The sequence below is a fragment of the Agelaius tricolor genome, unplaced genomic scaffold (assembly GCF_023055355.1).
Source record: "Agelaius tricolor isolate 1412-34295 unplaced genomic scaffold, bAgeTri1.0.p SCAF_1, whole genome shotgun sequence".
NCBI classification, from domain to species: Eukaryota; Metazoa; Chordata; class Aves; order Passeriformes; family Icteridae; genus Agelaius; species Agelaius tricolor.
In genome coordinates, this window is record NW_027269261.1 from 100,072,559 (window position 1) to 100,091,831 (window position 19,273).

The 19,273-nt window shown below is 35.2% G+C and overlaps 1 protein-coding gene across 1 annotated transcript in view; it reads left to right on the plus strand.

Moving 5' to 3' along the window:
* EYS (eyes shut homolog) overlaps positions 1-19,273 on the plus strand; it is a 791,734-nt gene that overhangs the window by 541,467 nt on the left and 230,994 nt on the right. The window contains exon 35 of the mRNA XM_071445583.1: positions 4,666-4,816. Within this exon, the coding sequence (XP_071301684.1) occupies positions 4,666-4,816 (151 nt within the window). The remainder of the gene's footprint in view (positions 1-4,665; positions 4,817-19,273) is intronic.

Sequence of the window (19,273 nt, forward strand, 5' to 3'; positions counted from 1 at the left end):
AATTTCTGTAATTAGTATCTGGTTGGTATGATGTGAGCAGCAAGAAACCAGAAGCAGGAAACTGCAAAGACAGAAAGGGCCAGAGGCATAGATAGTTGTTTTTTCTTTAGCTATAGCTAAAGTAGTAAATTACACTAAAATCTGAAGGCTGGTCTCTGGACTGAGACCAACTGGCAAGTCTGAGATCATGTCTATAAAAAAATTTATGGTAAAAAAGTTTGGTAAGGAGAGTTTGAAATTATTCCTGAATTGCACTAACCAGTGAATTTTGTAAGTTTCAGAATTGAAGATAATGGGTAACTTCCATAGTAACTGTAACAGAAACAGTGATGACTTTGTAAAAATATGGATGATTCCATGTCAGGATTTGAACTCAAGTTGTGGACTTTAGCATAGTAGTATAAGTGTAATTTCTGTGAAAAGAAAAGGGGGCACCATATTTATTTATTTCTTAGAAACAAAGTTCATTTCCTTCCTTTCTTGTATTTTTAGAGAAATTTGCATCATTAGTTTCATTGTTCTTATTTGTTTAGTTAAATGACAGTTAAATGTAAGACCAGACCAAGAAATCAGCTTCAGGCTCAGGAAATATGCTATCAGAGAAATGAGAATAAATAGATGTTGACTAATGGGTTTATCTACAATTTGGAAATGTGTGTTACCTGGTGTCTCAGTAGGGCAAAGTCAGCACAACAGATGAGAGTATTGTTAAATTATTCATTTTACTGCAGAGTGAAAATGTAATGACGGTGAGCGAGCTGGTATATATTCTATCTAGATAAATCTACTGCAGGTAATAAGAGATTCTGCCCTATTCTGTAACTGTTATTAGTATGGAATTTCTGGGGTTTTCTTTGCTGAAGGAAGGTCTCTTAGGATTGTAGAATTGTAGGGTATTTTGGGCCAAAAAGGGCTTCAGGAAGTCTTTAGCCCAACCTCCTGCTCAAAGCAGGGCCAGCCAAGGTCAGAACAGGTTGCTCACTGCTTTATTCAGTCAGATTTTGTAAACCTCCAACACTAAAACCTGCAAAACTTTCTGAGTAGAGGGGTCCAAATGATCAATTCCTAAAGTTGCCTCAAACACCTTTGAAAAGCTGTAAAGATTTCAAAACCAGTGCTAGGTAAAAATTGATCCAGCCTTTTAAATGTGCCTTAAGAAAAAGTTTCTCTTGATTGTAGTGACAGTAGGTTTATTGTTTTATCAAAATTTTACAAAAATAAATATTCTACTGCAAGGAACAGTTTGTGCACAAAACCAGAAAATGTAAACCTCCACTACTGAGTGAAAAACAAGTTGTCTTTTTTTAAGCTAATAAATCTATAATTAATAACTAAATATAATTAAAGTGAAATATGTTCTCAGCTTTAATTTAAAAAATTGTCTTCAATACAATTGGGGAATTAGGGATAGTTTCATGATATATTATAATAAAATTACTTCTGGTGGTTCACGATTCATGTTTGGTATAGATATTTTAAATATCTTGTTACTTTTGTATAAAAAAGTGAATGCTAATATTACAACCTAAACAATTCAACGTTATTAGTGAATTATTTATTGTTGTTTAGCATGGCCACATTCAAGTGAAATTTCTAGACACAAGTGAAAGTTTCAATCTTGTTTCTAGAACAAGTGATTTCCCTTTTCCATCAGAAAAAAACAGGTAAAAGAATTTTTATTCCTAGCAAGGCTGCACAGCATGATTGACAAAGTACTTTTTCTGAACATCCCCCTTTCCCTCCTCCGCTTCTACCCTTTGTTTTGTTACTTTTTTACCATTTTATGATAATCCTAAAAATGTCTTTTAATCATCACTAAAAAATGTCAGAAGGTAAAGATATTATGTAAAAGGACTTGGATTTCATACAGACATTGCCATGTTTAGGGACTGTTATATCAATAGTTATCAAATTATTGCCTGACCTTTCCCTCGTTCCAACCTGCGAGGCATTGAGCAATGGGTTTCGTACTGTTTAGACAGAATTCATCTTCAGGTTATAATTAATAGGCCAGTATTTAATCACTACATTTGTGTGATTAAAAATGAGGAAACTGTGAACTATTACTGCTGGCTTGGACTGAGGCACAATTACTGGTAGCTTACCCAGCAAAAGTGCTTGAGAGTTGCTGTATGCATTTCCACATTTATAATTATGCGAAAAGCCCTGTCATCTTACTTGACCTTTAAAGCACCCAATGTGCTGATTGTCGAAACAGTATTTTAAAAGCCTGATGGAAATTTCATAGAGTGCATATGTGACCCAGTGATTGTATCATCAGCAAATGCTAAACAATGGTTTAAAGTCATTATTCTAATTTGGCCAGACCCTGCTAGATTCAATCAAACACAATCAGAGGTGCATGGCTGACATTCTAACAAGCTTAGGGCAAAGGCAGCTCATGCTTTGAATTGCATTAACTTGTTTTCTGAAACCAAATACTGGGAATTATTTTCAAAATATTCTTTTAATATATGCACACAAAATACTTTCACATATCAATCATATAAGCTATTAAGGACAAGCTAAAAAATATGTCTAAAGCTAATGTGGAAATAACAACATCAATATGGTGTTTGTGTGATAGAAGTACATACATGGTCATATAACTAGTTACAGTGTTAACATCTGAAAACATGTAGAAGAAATAGTAATTAAGAGAAAAACAGAAGTTGTTTGAGCAGCTGTACTTCACTTAGCACATCTGTCAAATAGTTAAAAAGAAAAGCCTGGCAGTTCCTCCCTGACCCTCTTCCACTCCATCTTAAGAATTGCGCTGCATTAAAACAAGTCTGACTTTAAATATTTCTGAAATATTGCTATATTTTTATTATGTTTTTATTCATAATTACAATATCATTTTATCAGGAAGAGAAGTAATTTTAGATATTTGCAAAATCATATTTTTTTTGTTTGAAGTCTCACTGCCACTCTTTTCTGTAGAATGACATACATACTGGGTTCAAACAGCAGTAAAAATTTCTTGACCATTACAAATAGAGCTACAGAGAATGATTGTGGCAGTTACACACATTATCAGCAAACTCCCTTTGTAAGTCATTAATGAAAATGGTGGGTTACAGAACCTTGTGTGTGTTCTTAGACATACAGCAATTGTATAATATCCAAAAAACATGGTAGGAAAAACATTCCTTTCCTTGATTCTAGATACATTTGGCTCCTTTTTTGCATTCATGTTAGCTATTATCAAGTTCAAAAAAATTTGAGGGGAGAATAAAAAATCCCCTGAATCAATCCATTAAGACACTAGTTTTCAGTCCACAGAATCAAAACCCCAATTTTTTTATCTTTTTCGTTCTTGATTTTAGCAACAAACCAAAATTTTTTATTCTTCACCTGAAGTTATTTGCCATAGGATGGACAGGCCATGTTACATACACAAATAATTATAGGCCTTTCTGTAAATATGTATCACCATGTTTGCATATTGTTCTGAAAGTATCTCAGAACAGAACTACAGGGAAAACATAGAGAACTGTTTGCAAATGTCGCTAATGTTAGCTCCCCAATATGTCTGTTAAAGACACATAGAAGACTTCATGAAATTATATGTGAGAATCCATATAGTACCATATGACAGAATATAATTAAGAAAGCTTTTATTGCTCTTTTTTGTAAGAAATTTCAAATTTTGTTTTGCATTGTCGGACATAAACTGAATTCATACAATACCTACTGCATCCTACCCAAATTGCTTTTATAGAGCTGCGAGTTGTTGGTTTGTGATTTTGGTGGATTTTGGTTTGGTTTTTAGGGGGTTTTTGTATTTGCTATTTTCACATAGATTTTTTGTGGCACCCATATTACAAAACACTTGGATAGCTTTAAATATATAGCTGATAGAACTCTGATTTGTTTCATGTAGAGAGAGAAGGATAGGCTAAAAGAAATTCCCCCATGAGAGACTGGTTTAGTTCTGATATTTTCTTATTGTGCTTTCTTACATGAAGATAAAATGATTGCTGCCAGCTGGTTATTGGAATGCAAATGACCTTTACATCATTTAAAAGAATTGAAAGAAACCAAATTGTTTGCTTGGTACCTTCTGTTTGTTGTTGCCAATTTATGCATGTTGTTAATGGCAGCATTTTTAAGAGGGTATGTGAGTGAGGGAGGGAAATGGGAATGTATATATTAATGTCAGGGCCTAATATTACTGACTTCAGCTTTAGGAATGATGCTTTTGAAGATAAGTAATACAGATTATTATAGTACCTCTGCACTTTCTAAAATGCAGCTTGTTTGAAATTGCTTTTGTGATTTGTGTGTGTGTGATGAGAAAGAGGGATATTTAAAATATTTCAGTTCAATTGATGTATTTTTTGCAAATTATGAAGACTTCTTGTTATTATTCAAAATTTTCTAACTCTTTTTATTCAGTCATTTATGTGCTTTGGCTTTTTTTAGCAATTAAACTGCCTAGATTTACAACATGGCTTCATTTTAATAGAATTTCAAACCCCAAAGACAAGGCAACTTAGAGCATGTTAAACAGCTTCTTTTACATTTATAGTTCTATAATACAAAACATCTATTTATTTGATTTTCTTTCTTTGTTGGTTTGGTAAAAGCCTAATCAATTTGTCAGATAGTAATGTAAACAATATATGGTGGTAAAATGTGCCTATTTCTGAATTTGTGCAGGCAAGGCATGGTACCATGTGAAGCAGAAATGTCAATCCTGAAGTTATCTTCAAATACAAGTGTAACTAGAAATTTCTGGTCCAGTTCTTATTGGCTTGAAACAGGATCCATATTTGTTGGTGGTTTGCCTTATCCTTATGCAGCAAAACAGGTATTTATTTTTATTTATTTAAAATTTGAATTATTATGTTGAATATGATACAACTGAAGAGATTTAAACCATGCAAAAAATAAAAATTACAACTTTTTGAGAGTCACATACATATAAGGAATGAATTTGGTCCCTTGTAGAGTATTGCCCATGTTTGGGACTTTGGTGAATGTTTGCCTTGAGTAGGCAGAGTGAAGGAACACATAAGATCAAATTTAGAGGAGGTACCTGTTACATCAGGTGCTAGTTCTATGAGGATGTGAAAAGTATAACCATGTGATGGTTTCCAAAACTGAGAAGAAATGGACCAGGCAAGAGAAAGCTAACACATGAAAGAAACTGCATTAAGGAATGAGAGATAGCACAGGAGCTTGAATTTGTGGGGGTCTGTATGCAGCTCAGGTAACCATGTATGCAGGGATAAGCAGTAATGTGCAGTGGGGCTTGTACAGAGTTAGGGAAGAAGAATACCCACAGAGTCATGCAGAGTTGGAGACAAGCAGATCATTACTAAGTTGTTCTTATGGAGGATTTTGGGGTAGAGTAGTCACAATAACAGATACACATCACTTAAGTGATTTCCAATATTTTTTTTTTTTCACAGCAGGATTAGTGTAGTTAGCAATTTCTATTCCAGTTTATGACACTCAAACTCTTCTAACTTGTGCTAACACAGATCAAAGCCCCAGGCCCTCTAATTCATTTGAGATGGCACCACACACCCAGGGCACACTTAGGCCAGCTTCCAGCATCATGGCCCCTGTGCAGCACAGCTCCTAGTGCAGCTGGTTCAGCCTTTTACATCTTGTCAGGTGTCTAAGTATGGAGTGCACCTCAGCATCTAAGGGGCTATGGTAGAGTTATGTACAAAGTTTTTAATTAAATTTTTGACATAAGGTGCCAGTGACCTCAGTATTTACATAGCTCCAAGTTGGTCTCTGACTTTCGCTTATCCAACGCCAACGCGTGCTGCTACCTGGACTATTTAACGCTCTTGTCTCATTCTCAAATATGCTTCCAGAATGTAAAACTGTTCATCCTTACATAATAAAGAGTATCTTTGAGTGTTTGTGTTTTCCATGTTGTGAAATAAATTAAACTGTTAGCAGTGAGATGGTGCACTGCAAGTCTCATTTATCCAAATAGGCATCTTTGGATTGATGTCACCTCATAACTGGAGCAAAGTTAGACTGAAGAGGTTTTGTTTCTCCAGTGCACTGCAAAAACTGGACATATGCACTCCAGTTTTCATTTTTAAGCCATATTGAGGGTAGGCATCACCCTGTGCAATTTATTTAACCTTTTGATTTCTGTTCCATTCTTCAGTAATTGAAGGTCATCTTATCATGAGGCAAATGGAGTCATTTCAAGCAGCAGCATGTTTTTGATACTACTACTGTAGTCTAGCATTTCTAGATTGCTTTCACCTTATAATAAATTGCACAGTAATCAATGATGTGACAAGACTGTTGAAATCCAACTTAAAAGTTCTTGTGAAAAAGTGCTTTTTAGGTTGTAAAGTATTTCACAAAAAGTGTACTTATAAGTAGCTCATACTGACATTAAAAGAACACATCAAGTAGTATTCATAGTTATACAACTTTTCCCTTAATTCAAATGTTTATACATAAACTATACCTTCATCTGAAATATTTTATCCTCAGTTGTATATAGAATTTTATTTATTACAAAAATGTATCCATACCAATGAGATATATAAAAATTATATTTTCAATGTTTAAATGACGTTTCTTCTAAGAAATTTTTGGAGGATACCTCAAAGAATTTATAACAAAGGCTTAGAAAAGTTCAGTTCATGTAGTATATTTTGGAGCAGATAAACAAGCAATTTTTTTGAGGGATATAGTAATAATGTGTATATGAGAATGAATTTTGAGATGAAAAATAGCTCTTTACTAGCTAAAGGCCAGATAAAATCCAGAAAAATAAATTTACATTAGGGAAGTTCAAATAGAAATTAAACACAATGGCTTAAATGGCTAAAAATTTTGCCTGCCTATGTTGGATTGTCATATCAGCATGGGCTTTCCTTCTTTGAGAATGTTGCAGTTCAATTCTATTCTTAGTGCAGGATTAATAGGTGAGATGTTGTGGTTCGTGATTGTTATCTAAATTAGGTAATAGATGTGGGACATGTAAAAGTGCTCAAGCTGGTGATACTTAACCTCTATTAGTACTTGGAAAGCATATGTTCCTATAACTTCCCCAAAAAGGCAAAAATATATCCTCTGCTCTCAGTTGCCTCTCTAGTTTTCCACTGAGCTTTCTTGCAGCTTTCTTTCTGTTTGAGGTTACCTCAGCCTTTATTTCACTTAATTTTCTTTGTATATTTGTGATTTTTGTATTTACTTTGATCTTAGTATCGAATTTTTCTTATTTTTTATGTTTTTCTAGCTTCAGGGAAGTTCAATTTTCCTTGGCTTCCCTGTCAAAGACTGTAGGGTCCAAGACAAATATAGTCTATAAAGGCTAGGTTTTTCTCTTTTGTCAGGGGATGGAGAACTGCCTGTCCAAGTATTCTTTATGTGGGCTTTTCAACCCCAGCAGTAGGAAACCACTCCAGATAGTTTCTTTTCCATCACTTTAGACCCAGGCAGTCAGGCTTCTATTGTAAAATGTTCCTCATCCCTGAAACAGTGTAGGTCTGTTTCTGACCTTCATCCTGCAGTTTGCTTCAAGGGAGATTCTGCTCTAGCTGAGACTCAGCTTTTTCTGATAAGTGCTCTGATCACTCTTGGAGTCAGGTTTGATAATGACCCTTGTGATATCTGCAGTATTCACCTAATAATACATTGTCTTGTTTTAGCTCCTTCTCTCGTAGGACTAGTTCACTCTGCTGTTCGCTCTGGCTCTCCTACCTGCCAATATTGTGGAAGTTGCAGAGAACAGTGACTTCAGCCCCAGACTTATTCAGTTTCTGACTAATAGGAACTTTTGGCTGTCAGTACCAGAAACTGTTGACATGGGAGTCGCATATTACTGGAATTGGCTCATGTTAAATGAGCCAATTCATTTCTAGGATAGATTCCTCTACTTTTCATTTTGATTGAAGTTTGAGATGACCTAAAAGCCCTCAGGGTAAAATATTGTCTCCTCTGATGATTTCCTATACATTTTTCCTAATCAGCTCTGAAATGTCCATGCATTCTTCCCACATATTTCTTCTTGTTTTCTGTATGCTTATTATTTGGTATTCCTTAGAGTCAGAGTGCACTTAGCACTCTGTAAGGCAAGGTACAATTCTCTCATTTCTGCCACAGTCTCTTCAGGAGATCAGAGCCTTACCCTCAAGCAGTGATGCATTTAAAAGAATATCTGTGATATCTGGGAAAGCAATGTCATAATACTCAATAGATTTCTTCAGTATTCAGAAAATCTCAGACCTCCCAGATCTCAGTCCTAGTGCCTGTGATTGATGGTGAGAAACACTAGAGCAAGATAAAGTTATGGACTACTTAAGTAAACCAGACATAAAGTACCACGAATTCAGAGAGACACTTATAAGCATGTACCCTGTATCACTAGGCCGCTTTCCATTCCCTCTGAAAGCTTAGAGCAATCTGAGGAAGCCCCTGATGACAGTAGAAAAAGACAAATGAGATGTTATATTCATCTCAAAAAAGGAAGATGGGTAACCATGAGCCTTTCAGGTCAATGGCACCACTATATTCCTGGTACTAATATAGAAACAAATGAAGGACAAGCACATCCTTTGGAGCAACCATGGATTTACCAAAGGGAGACTCTGCCTGACCAGTATTGCTTACATTCCTTGGCTCTGTGGGCAAGGGGAGGGCAGTGAATAATCCTTACTTCATGTTCCAGACAGCTTCACTCCCAACACTGTCTCCTACCTCTAAGTGGCACAGGAGGATGGGAAATGGGGGTAATAGTCAGACCATAACAGTTTGTCTCACCACCTCTTCCTCCTACACATCTACAGTTCTCTTAGCTATCCACAGGCTAAAGATGGAAAAAGTATTTGGCTCAGTATGAATTCTGGAGGATCTGAAGATGTGGGTAGAAATCAAGGTAACAGATACATGCATGGAAACACCTTAAATGAATTCATCCAAGTTCAAGTACTGCAACCTGTCTCATGCACAGCAAGAAATTTGTTTTATGACTCTGTAAACTGTCCTTTGCAAAGTTTAGTGGAGTCATCTGACAGTCTAGGAAGCCATTGCTAAGCAGTCAGAATGAAAGCTAAACTCTAAATAGCTGGCTGGCAGACATCTTGTCCTATTGCCTCACTACAGTGAATAAAATCCTCTTCAGTTCTGTGCCAGCTTAGCTTATTACTTATTTTTGTATTCTATCCTATTTCTTTGATAAAGACTATGATGGGAGTAGCTCAGACTTGCCGCAGGTAAATGGCAAAATAATTTGAACAGTTTAATAGCATCATCTTTTTAAAATATTGGGGTTTTAAACCTATTTATGATCACTGTTTTTTAAGACATAAAAACAAAAAGAAAGGAAGAGAAACCAAATTGCACACAGAAAAAAACCCTTTCCGATCAGAAATTGAGAAGAGGTATTGTTTGTGAAATCTCAAGACATGTTTCAGAATAATTATTTTCATGCTAGTTTTAGTATTGTTAATTGTTTACAATAGCTTTTTCTCTGCAGAGAAGACTGGTACACTCAAAGGGAAATTAAATATTGTTTTCAAATATCTACAGCAGTAGCAGCTGATTGCAGTAATACTGTTGTTTCTGCTGCTATAATTGTTCCAGTAATTTATATTTCGAGACTTAATAGTATTTTCGTATTGAAAATGTGAAATGGCATTATATCTTCATATTCCTTTTCAACTCAAGCCATTCTCTATAATTAAACCTTTCAAGCATTAAAACAGGGAAGTCTTAGAAGGAAAGGAAGCTTCTGTACCAGGAGAGCAATCTTCTAAATAAAAATAAATGATTAAGGGGAAGGTGTGCAAATACATATGTGTGCATCAATATGTTACCAATGGGGAAATGGCAACAGATAATTGAGTGATATGCTCAGGATCATAGATCATAGTGTGTTAACGTTGAAGGTGAGGTGGAAATCATTATATATGTAAAGACTCAGACACAGTAGTCTAGCAGGCTTGTACTTCAAATACAAATGTGTAAAGTACACCATGCATATGTAAGAACACATATTGTTTTTCTGTGAAAAAGAGATAATGTGATATCACAATCATATGTACTGCCCAGTTTTAAGATATTGTCAGGTATATATATATGTAGATAAAAATATTTTAAACATTTCAATAACCAACTGCTAAAACATGCAAAATAACTTTCTTTCCCTTTTAATAATTTTAATAATCAATGCCACAGAATTCAGTGGCATTGATGAAGAAATGGACAATGTGAAACAGGTGTTACAAAATACAGAATCAGACCCTTAATTTAGAATGATCCAAAAGCAATTTGCTCTATGTTACAGCTGCTGTGCTTCCATAGACTAACACAACAGTAACCCCTCTGTAACTGTCTAGTTAGAAACAGTTTATGATCCATTTCCCATGCCAGAGCATTGCAAAGCAGTGGGAGAATTTAGTACAATCTGTGCACAGTGCTTTAGATTTGATTATCTGGCATTCACCTTATCTGATAAATCTTGGGCTCTGACAGCAGCTTTCATGCTATAATTTATAATAACATAATATGTACATGATTATTTAGCATCCTGCTACAGCAATCATTGGATGTGAGCAAATTACAGTAGTCCTGACCCAATTAATGCTCCCTGGGCTGCAGTGTTCAGCCTGAGAAGATTCTGGGGAAGCCAACAAAGGAAAGAACATCCAATCTGTCACAGGATTGCAAGGCATGCTAGACTGTTCCATGGCTGCAACTGTTTGCTATAATGGTGTAAGCAAGAATGGGGAGTTTGAAACCTTAGAGGGGCAGTTCTTGAATGTCCATACATTTCCTGTTGTTCTACAGCATATCTGAAATTTCCATATTTAACTATTAAAAATAATATGTTTTTTAAATAATTTTTTAGGCAGAGTGGTTATAGGTTTTTGGGTTTTTATTCATTAGATCATGAATCTGCGTAGGAATTATCCAAAGAATATTTCATATTTTATATAATTTAAAGAATTAGCTGATCCATCAGTTTAAGATCTAGCTCATGATAGACTAAGTGGAAGCCACTTGCCAAGCATTAGTCTTCCCTCTAGATATAGTGAAATATAGGTGTTTAGTTTGTAATAGCTATGCAATAGAGTTTAAGGTTCTGCTGTGGTACAGAAAATGAAAATTAACATTGTTGACTCTTTTATCCAGAATCTCATTGTGTTTTTAGTGCTACATTTCGGAAACTGTGAGTTGTTCCTATTTGCATGAATTCCAGAATCTTTATTTTTCAAAAAATGGGATTAAATTTTTTTGTCCTTATATTTATGCCTCTCCCTTTTAACTTGACTTTCCCTACACACATTATACATCTTCTAAGTCTGCTCTGTTGTCAGGTTTGTGATTTACAATATTCAGAAAGGCTCTTTCAGGGTGTTTGTTGATTTGAAATGCATTTTGCATCCTGAGGAGAATCTGACTTCTTTTTGAATCTTGGCATGACAGCCTTAGATCCTGACATGTATTTACTTTCTAATGTCCTACTTAGGATAGATATGCTTTGACTCTGTCTTTGCATCACCTGAATGCTTATCTTAATTAAGAGCACCACTTACTGTTACTCAAGATATTGTAAATATTTATGCACTTTTATATACTAAATAAATATTTGTCACATCATCAAAAATACTTCAACATATCAATGTTTAATTGGCTACTATCACATATTCTGGTATTTGTTCTTTTTTAGATTGGTATGTCATGGTAAGGCTCTGTTCTTCTATAATTAAGCATTGCTCTGAAGTCAGGGGTCCTGTCTCTTGACTGGAGAGATGTTTTGCCTGTTCTGAATAGTTTGTTTTGATCAGCGTGTGTTTTTGCATCAGTACTTCTTACATTGTTAGATAATTTGTGAATGTGTTTAACAGCATAAGACTCAGTGGGCAATATTTGTTGCATCTAACCAGTGTAAAAACTCAACTGGTATTGGTAATTTTTGTCTTTTCTTTTATTCAGTTTGTTGACCACCCACCTAAGAAACCCCCATTCCTGTATGTCCCAAAATTACTAATTTTCTTGAAGAACTTTTGCTTGGGAACAATGTCAAAATGTCTTTGGAAATTAAGTTGGCGCAGTTTTTGGGTGACCCTCTTATATAAGACCAGTGATGTACTCAAGGGAAGCATAACTTTCTTAAACAAAATTTTAGATTCTTTATGTGATATTTTTTCCCATGTTTTTGCTACTTGCATTCTTCAATACAACATTCAGGAATTTTCTTCTGAATATAGATTTGCTGGGTTTTAGTTTGCCTCAATCATTTTGGCCTTTCATAGTCCCTTTTGAAATGCCGGTGTTGTATTTGCCACTTTTCTATATATTGTCACCAAACATAATTTAATTAAAAAGTTATATAACATTTTTGCACAATTCCAGGCTTCCTAGCTTTCACATATTATAAAGTTTTGATGAACATAGAACAACTTCCCCAAGAAGATGATAGTCTCTGTCCCTGGAGGTTTTCAATATGTGATTGGAGAGGGTGTTAGATAATCTTATCTAAACTCCCTTTTACATGAAAGGTTGAACCAGATATCTTGTGAGATCCCTTCCAGCCAAGGATTTTTTATGATTTTATGGCTTAAATACTTTTTTCATCCAAAATTAAAATATAACCCAGAACATTTTAAAATAGGCATAATAGTAGATTTATTTTACCAGATATTACCCTTTTAAACCTTTACCTATATTTTGGCTGGAAAAGTGTTGACTAATAGTCTTCTTTATTCTGTCACTTTGACAATCAATCTCTCTTTTTTGCTTTATTTTTTTGTAAGTCATGCTTGATTTTTTTTCTACTTGATCATATGCAGTTACTGAACTCAATAGAAGTGTTCTTCTGTAACATTTTACCCGTTGAGGTTTTTAATTTTTTATGTCCTTAATAACCTTGTCCTAATGCAGTTAAACTTTCTGGTGGCTTTTTCAGTGTGATTTCCTCCCAGGAGAACACAGAAGTTGAGTATATTATAGTCAGGTTTTTTTAATGTTTTGGGGTTTTTTTAGTTATTATATTTTGAAATATTGAAACATATTATTTGCCTAGAGTTTTAACTCTCATAGTTTCTCTAATGGCTCCAAGAAGCCATTATTTACAACACGTAAAAATGTAGTCCCTTCAGCATATTTTGTCATGATTTCTTACCAGGCTGCTTGGAGTAATTAAACTCTGTTATTACTGTCTTTTCTGCCTTACCCCTTCTAACCTGCTATAGTATTTAACAAACACTATCATCACCTTGGTGATATATAATATAGCTCTAATATAATATTTTTCATTTTGCATGAAATTTGAGTGCAAAATGATTTGTGCAAGTTTGTGTATATTTGTTTGACTACTTTTATTATCTTGCCTTTTTCTGGTGTGGCCTACACCTTTCTAGATTTTTACTCTTGCATCATAACATCCCAGTATTTATATTTCTACTGTCAAGATTCTTATCATATTCTTGCTGGTTTACTGCTTTTTTCCCTTTTTTAGAACCCAGGTATTTTTCCATAGGCAGTTACTTTTCTTCTGAAAATAAATAACGATTCAGTGGTTTGGCAGAGAAGAGATGTTTTTATACAAATGTTCATATTACAATTTCTGTAACGTATTTGGTTCTGTCATGTATATTTTGAATATAATTTTTTTTAGAAAAGGTTTTTGCAGGTAAAGAGAAAAATTTCATGGAATTACATTAGCAAATCAGCTTTATTCTAATTTCAATGTAGTGTAATTATGTCTTCTATATCATGGTAATAGACAGTCTTGCCTAATCCATCAATCGAAAAATAGATAGATTTAAGACTTCAGATATTTTGCTGAAACTGTCCAATGCTGCCCTGTAGAATTCTTTGTTACTAGTGTGCTAGTAGCCTTTAGCCTCTAGAAATGTGTTCTTGTTAGGTCTTCAAGCCTAAACAATACAGAGAAGTGACACCATCAAGGGAAAGCTAAAACATTCTTGTAGTAGGGGATTGCTGGCTTGTGTTATTCTTTTCAAGTCCATCTGTGTTGAAAAGGCTGCAGACAATGATTTTGGACACTGCAGCATTTGAGATATTAACTTATAGGAAAGAGGCATGCACAGGGAGCATTGTAGTGAAGAGTGACACATTTTAATTGTTTTTTTTTCTAATTAGGTTATTCAGTATGATAATAGTCATTTTATGGATTTGTTAATACTTTTTCTTATATCTGGGTGTGTTCATGTAAGTGTTTTGGATAATTCATTACTGATTTATCTACTTGAAAAAAATTTGAATGCTTGCTGAAGATCATTATTAGAACTGTGTGATTCTTAAACAAGAACAGCTTTACAGATCACAAAAATCTTGAATTTTGCTAGTTATTATAAAATCTAAACCTAGACTATTAATCTAAATGTCAGAAACATTAATCTAAATGTCAGAAACAATAAGTGTTTCTAGTATGTCTAATATATTAGAAATTTATAATATTAAAAATATAGAATGGAAGACATAAAAGTAAGTATAAAGATTTTCAATACTATTTCCTGAATACTTCTTGATAACTCTATATTGAAAAGTTATGTTAATTTGGGTGATTTTATTAGTTATAGGTTGCATTTCATATTTTATTAGGAAGATATTAAGATGAGTATTTTTGAAGTTTATAATATCAGACTTATTGATTGTAAAAATGTATATTTCTCCAGCTGTATGCCGTGATATTTTTACTGCTTCTATTTTAAATTTCACCAGAGTTGGTTTAGCAAAGTTAGAATTTCACTTATGCACTATACACACATGTATTTACATATGCATGCATTTAATGTTATATTATTATATAATACCAATACTGATATTATATTAAAAAAAATGTGTAGTAAACTTTTCAATAAAGTCTCCTAACACCATAACAAAACAAATTCAAATGAGAAAGCAAGAAATATCTTTCACTGTGTTAAGTCCACAGACCAGAAACTATTGTGGATGAGAAATCAAGGGTTTTTTTCTCACTGATTATCTTCTGCATCAAATTAAAGGGGACACTTAAGGTTATAAATATTGAATCACTTTGACAAGGCTGTGCTTCAAAAAAGTGCAAAAATCTTATTAATATCAACATCTCTACATTAAAAAAAAAGCATTTGCATTCCACATATATAATATATCAGCAGTCCACAATATAAACTGACTACTATAACCAAGATTAAAAATGTAATTCACTCTCATTAGATAATGCTAAAATGCCAAGATCATTATACTTATTACAGACCTGCAAATCACTCAAACTGGTGATATTATAGCTACACTAAATTTTTGCAGAAAAGAAGCCACTGAACTTTAAGAAGTTCATGGCCCAGGGCCATCTCTGCAATGGGCTTTGGCTGAGAGCAGCCACACTGGATCAGAACATTAAGAGCAATGAGTTTGTGCTCCAGAACTCTCAGCAGAATCACTATGCTGAGCCAAATAGTTTATTTCTGTTTCTTGTTTATATGAGATTTTGATATGCATGGCTTTAACTGTGTCCTCTAGAAGGTCTTTTATGCAGCTAGAAATAACCAAAGCTCTGTGTGCATGGGAAAATCAAACTCCCGAAGATTCTGAGTCTGAAAGAAAAAAAAAAATCTTTGCAAATCTTTTGCTGATCTTTAATGATGATGGTTGTGCCACTCTCACAGAAATCCACTCAGAATTTGGCTTTATGGGAGTATTTTTCTCAAAAGCATTTTAATTATTTCATAATTTCACTGCCTGAACTCAGACTTGTGTGTACTAAATGCTTGAAGCTAACCATGCAGCAACCTCAGCAAATTAAAAGACTGATACCAAGGCATCACTGAAAATTTCTCGGTCTTGTTCTCTTGAGATAATTTCTAGAAAACATATGGGGTAGAGGGATGTAAACAAACTCTGTATTTGGAGAATTTAATAAGAGATTTGAATTCAGATTTCTGTTTAGTATGGAAGAAATATTTCCTTTTTTTTTTTTACTAGTATTTGCTATAGAGGGAAATAAGAATTTGGGAAACAGAAGATAAATTAAAGGAAAATAGTATGATATAATTCAATTTCTAAAGACAAATGGTGGGCATGTTCAGATAAATAGATATACTGTAAAAAAAATCTGTTTGATAAAAAGTGCATGTCATGTATTCCTGTGTGATACCAGAAGTTTTTTCTATTCCAGTACCTTTAGGGAGTCTGTAAAAGCTCTTCCTCTCAGTCAAAATTTAAAACACAAGAATGTCTGACCACTTAAAATGTACTGCACTGATATGAAATGCTCAACAATAAACAAATACCAGAGCATTCTGCCCCACAAGTTTTTTTAACTTGAAGGAACATTCTCCTGGGAAATGAGAGAGAGTTGCTTTTCCTCTCCCCTGGTAATGATGTGAGTGGGTAAGGAATAACATTAGGGTCCTGGCCATGCCCCCCACATCTATTGCAAAAATCAACCCTGTCCTGGCCAAAACTAGGACACCATAAAACGAGCCTTCAGGAGTGGAAGGTCCCTAAGACCAGAGGGAAACTCTGGAGCAAGGAATACTTAACACTGCCAGAGTCATCATCCCTGGAGGTGTTTAAAAACAGACTGGATGTGGCACTTAATGCCACAGTTTAATTCATAAGGTGATGTTAGGTCATAAGTTGGACTTGATGTCAAAAGTCTGTTCCAACCTAGTTAATTCTCTGACTCTGTGGGAAGGATTGGTTATGGATCCCTTAAACACGCTGGTCATATGTAAGTCTCTGAGGTTTCATGGGTTGCACCCAGGAGTGCTGAGAAAACTGTCTGATGCCATTGTGAGGTCACTGCTAATTATCTTTGAATGGTCATGGCAAAACCTTGGGAGAGGTTCCTGAAAGCTGGAAAAGAACAAATATCATCATCTTTGAGAAGGGCAAGAAGGAAGATCTGCAAAACTATAGGTTAGACAACCTCACCTCAGTCACTGGAAGGTGATGCAGCAAATCCTCCTGGGAACAATTTCCAAACACATGGAGGTCAAGAAAGTAACTAGAAGTTATTGACATGGATTTAAAAGAGGAAATTGTACTTGACCAGCCCCACAGTGTCTAGTGTTAGGTAACTAGCTTGGTAGACAAGGGAGAACAGTGATACTGTCTGCAACTTCTGTAAAATTTTTGACACTGTCTCCTATGACATCATCATGGGAAAAACTGACAAAGTACAGGTGTATATGGAAGTCCTCGGTGAGGTGGCTTTAAAAAAGTCTGAATGAACTGGCCTGGAGTGCTGTGATCAGTGATGCAAAGTCTGGTTGGAGGTCAGTAACTAGTGAGGTGCCCCAGTATTTACTGGTGGGTCAAATACTCTTCAACATCTTCATTAGTGACCTGGATGACAGAACAGAATGCACCCTCAGCAAGATTCTAAAGTTGATTCAAAACGGGAAGGTGGCTAATTCTCCAGAGAGCTGTGCTGCCATCCAGAAGAACCTCAACAGACTGGAGAAATGGGCTGACAGAAATCTCTTGAACTTCAAAAATGGGTATTGCAAAATCCTGCAACTGAGGAATTATAATCCCATGTGTAAGCACATTGTGGTGTCAGCTGACTGGAGCACAGCTTGGCAAAGGAGAACCTTGGATTTCTGGTGGGCAGCAAACTGTCTGTGAGCCAGTTAAGCATCTTCACAGTGCATGGGTGGGGATTCATCCTCTCTATTCGGTATTGGTGAGCTTGTATATGAATTAATGGGACCCATTCTGTACCCGTCCAGTAAAAGAAACAACTGGACTTACTGCAGCATCTCATGTAGAGAGAAATATTATCAAGGTTTTGGAACATCTCTCATATAGGAAAAGACTGAAAGAACTGTAACAGTTCTTTTGGGTTTTTAAAGCCTTCCTGTCATATTATCCCAGGCCTTTTGCTCATCAACTCTCACAGGGGCCCTATGCAAAAGTACCCTAACTTTATCAGAAAAAAGATGCTGTTTCAGTGCTATGCAAAAATATGATTTGATGATATACAAAGATATTATTCTGTTTCTGTGGAGATTATTTCCTTATTTTGAAGAACATTTTAAAAAGGGATAGCATTGTTTTGAATTTGCATGCAAATTGCTTTTATGAATTTGAATGTTTAAATCCAGGTGATCATTTGTCTTTGAATGATATTGGCAGGCATGCAAGATCAGTTTTTGTCTTTAATCTTTGAGGACTTTAATTTTCCCATAGCTGCCAGGTTGATCAGATGTTAAGGTCTTCAGTTTTTGGTTGATGTTGCCACTTCATTATTCCACAGTTCCTGCACATTACCACAGGTTCCTGGCAATAGCTACAGCCCATTTTTGTTGGCAAGACATCTCCTTGATACCTTATCTTGATGTGTGCACTGATATGGCAGTTGTCCTGAGATAAAACTCTCAGTGTCTTTTTGACGCTTTCTCTCTTTGACAGCTGTGGTTCCCTTAGTTACATTAACCATTTGTCTCTTCTTCCTATTTAGTGTGCCAAAGGGGCAGTTACAGACATTTGGGATGACTTTTTCTGCTGATCATGTTCAGCCTTTTTTATCCAATAGCTTCTCATGTTCCCAAATTTCCTGATTTTCCTGGAAATGTGGTAGTGTGTATGTGCAATAAGATCTTCTCAGGAAGCATGTCAGGTAATTCACCTTTGCTTGCCTATCATTCATATCCAGTCTGGAAGCTCTTTTTAAAAAGATGATTGTTACCTTGAAATTGGCAGCAGGCAGCATTATGGGGTGGACAGCATGTTCAAGCAGGCTGCTACACAGGATCTGTAGTGTTTGATGGAGCTATGCCTTTACATTGATGTCTTAAAAGTTGATGCAATTCAAAATGAATATACCTTTGAGAGTTGTGGGTATAGGTTTATGACCTCATGTTAAGCAAACAACAAAAAGAAATAATTGCTGTTTTTCTGGAAGAAATGGATCTCAACAGATGGCATGATCTGTGAGGTTGGCATTTCATTAATTTCTCTGTGTGACTCTTTGAGATCCTTTTTAAAAGTTTCAGAAGGCCTCGTTGATGTAAGTAAGAAGTAAGGCTTGAACAGGTAGCAGACAACTTTCATGAGCCCTTAGAGGATGTGTTTGGTATCAGTCCATTCCAGCAAAGCTTAAAGCTTAAACTACAGTGAAGTGACTTAATGCAGCAATGCTCTTCAGTGCTTGATCCCAGACATCTGTCATCTGAACACTTTGAGCTCCTTCCAGACACTGACTTCAACATTGCACTGTTTCCAAGCAGAGTCCCAACACCTGGGTAGAAAGGCTGTAATCATCCATTGAATAAGTGTACTCTGGGATCTTATGTAACAAGCTTGATGGCAGACTATCTGC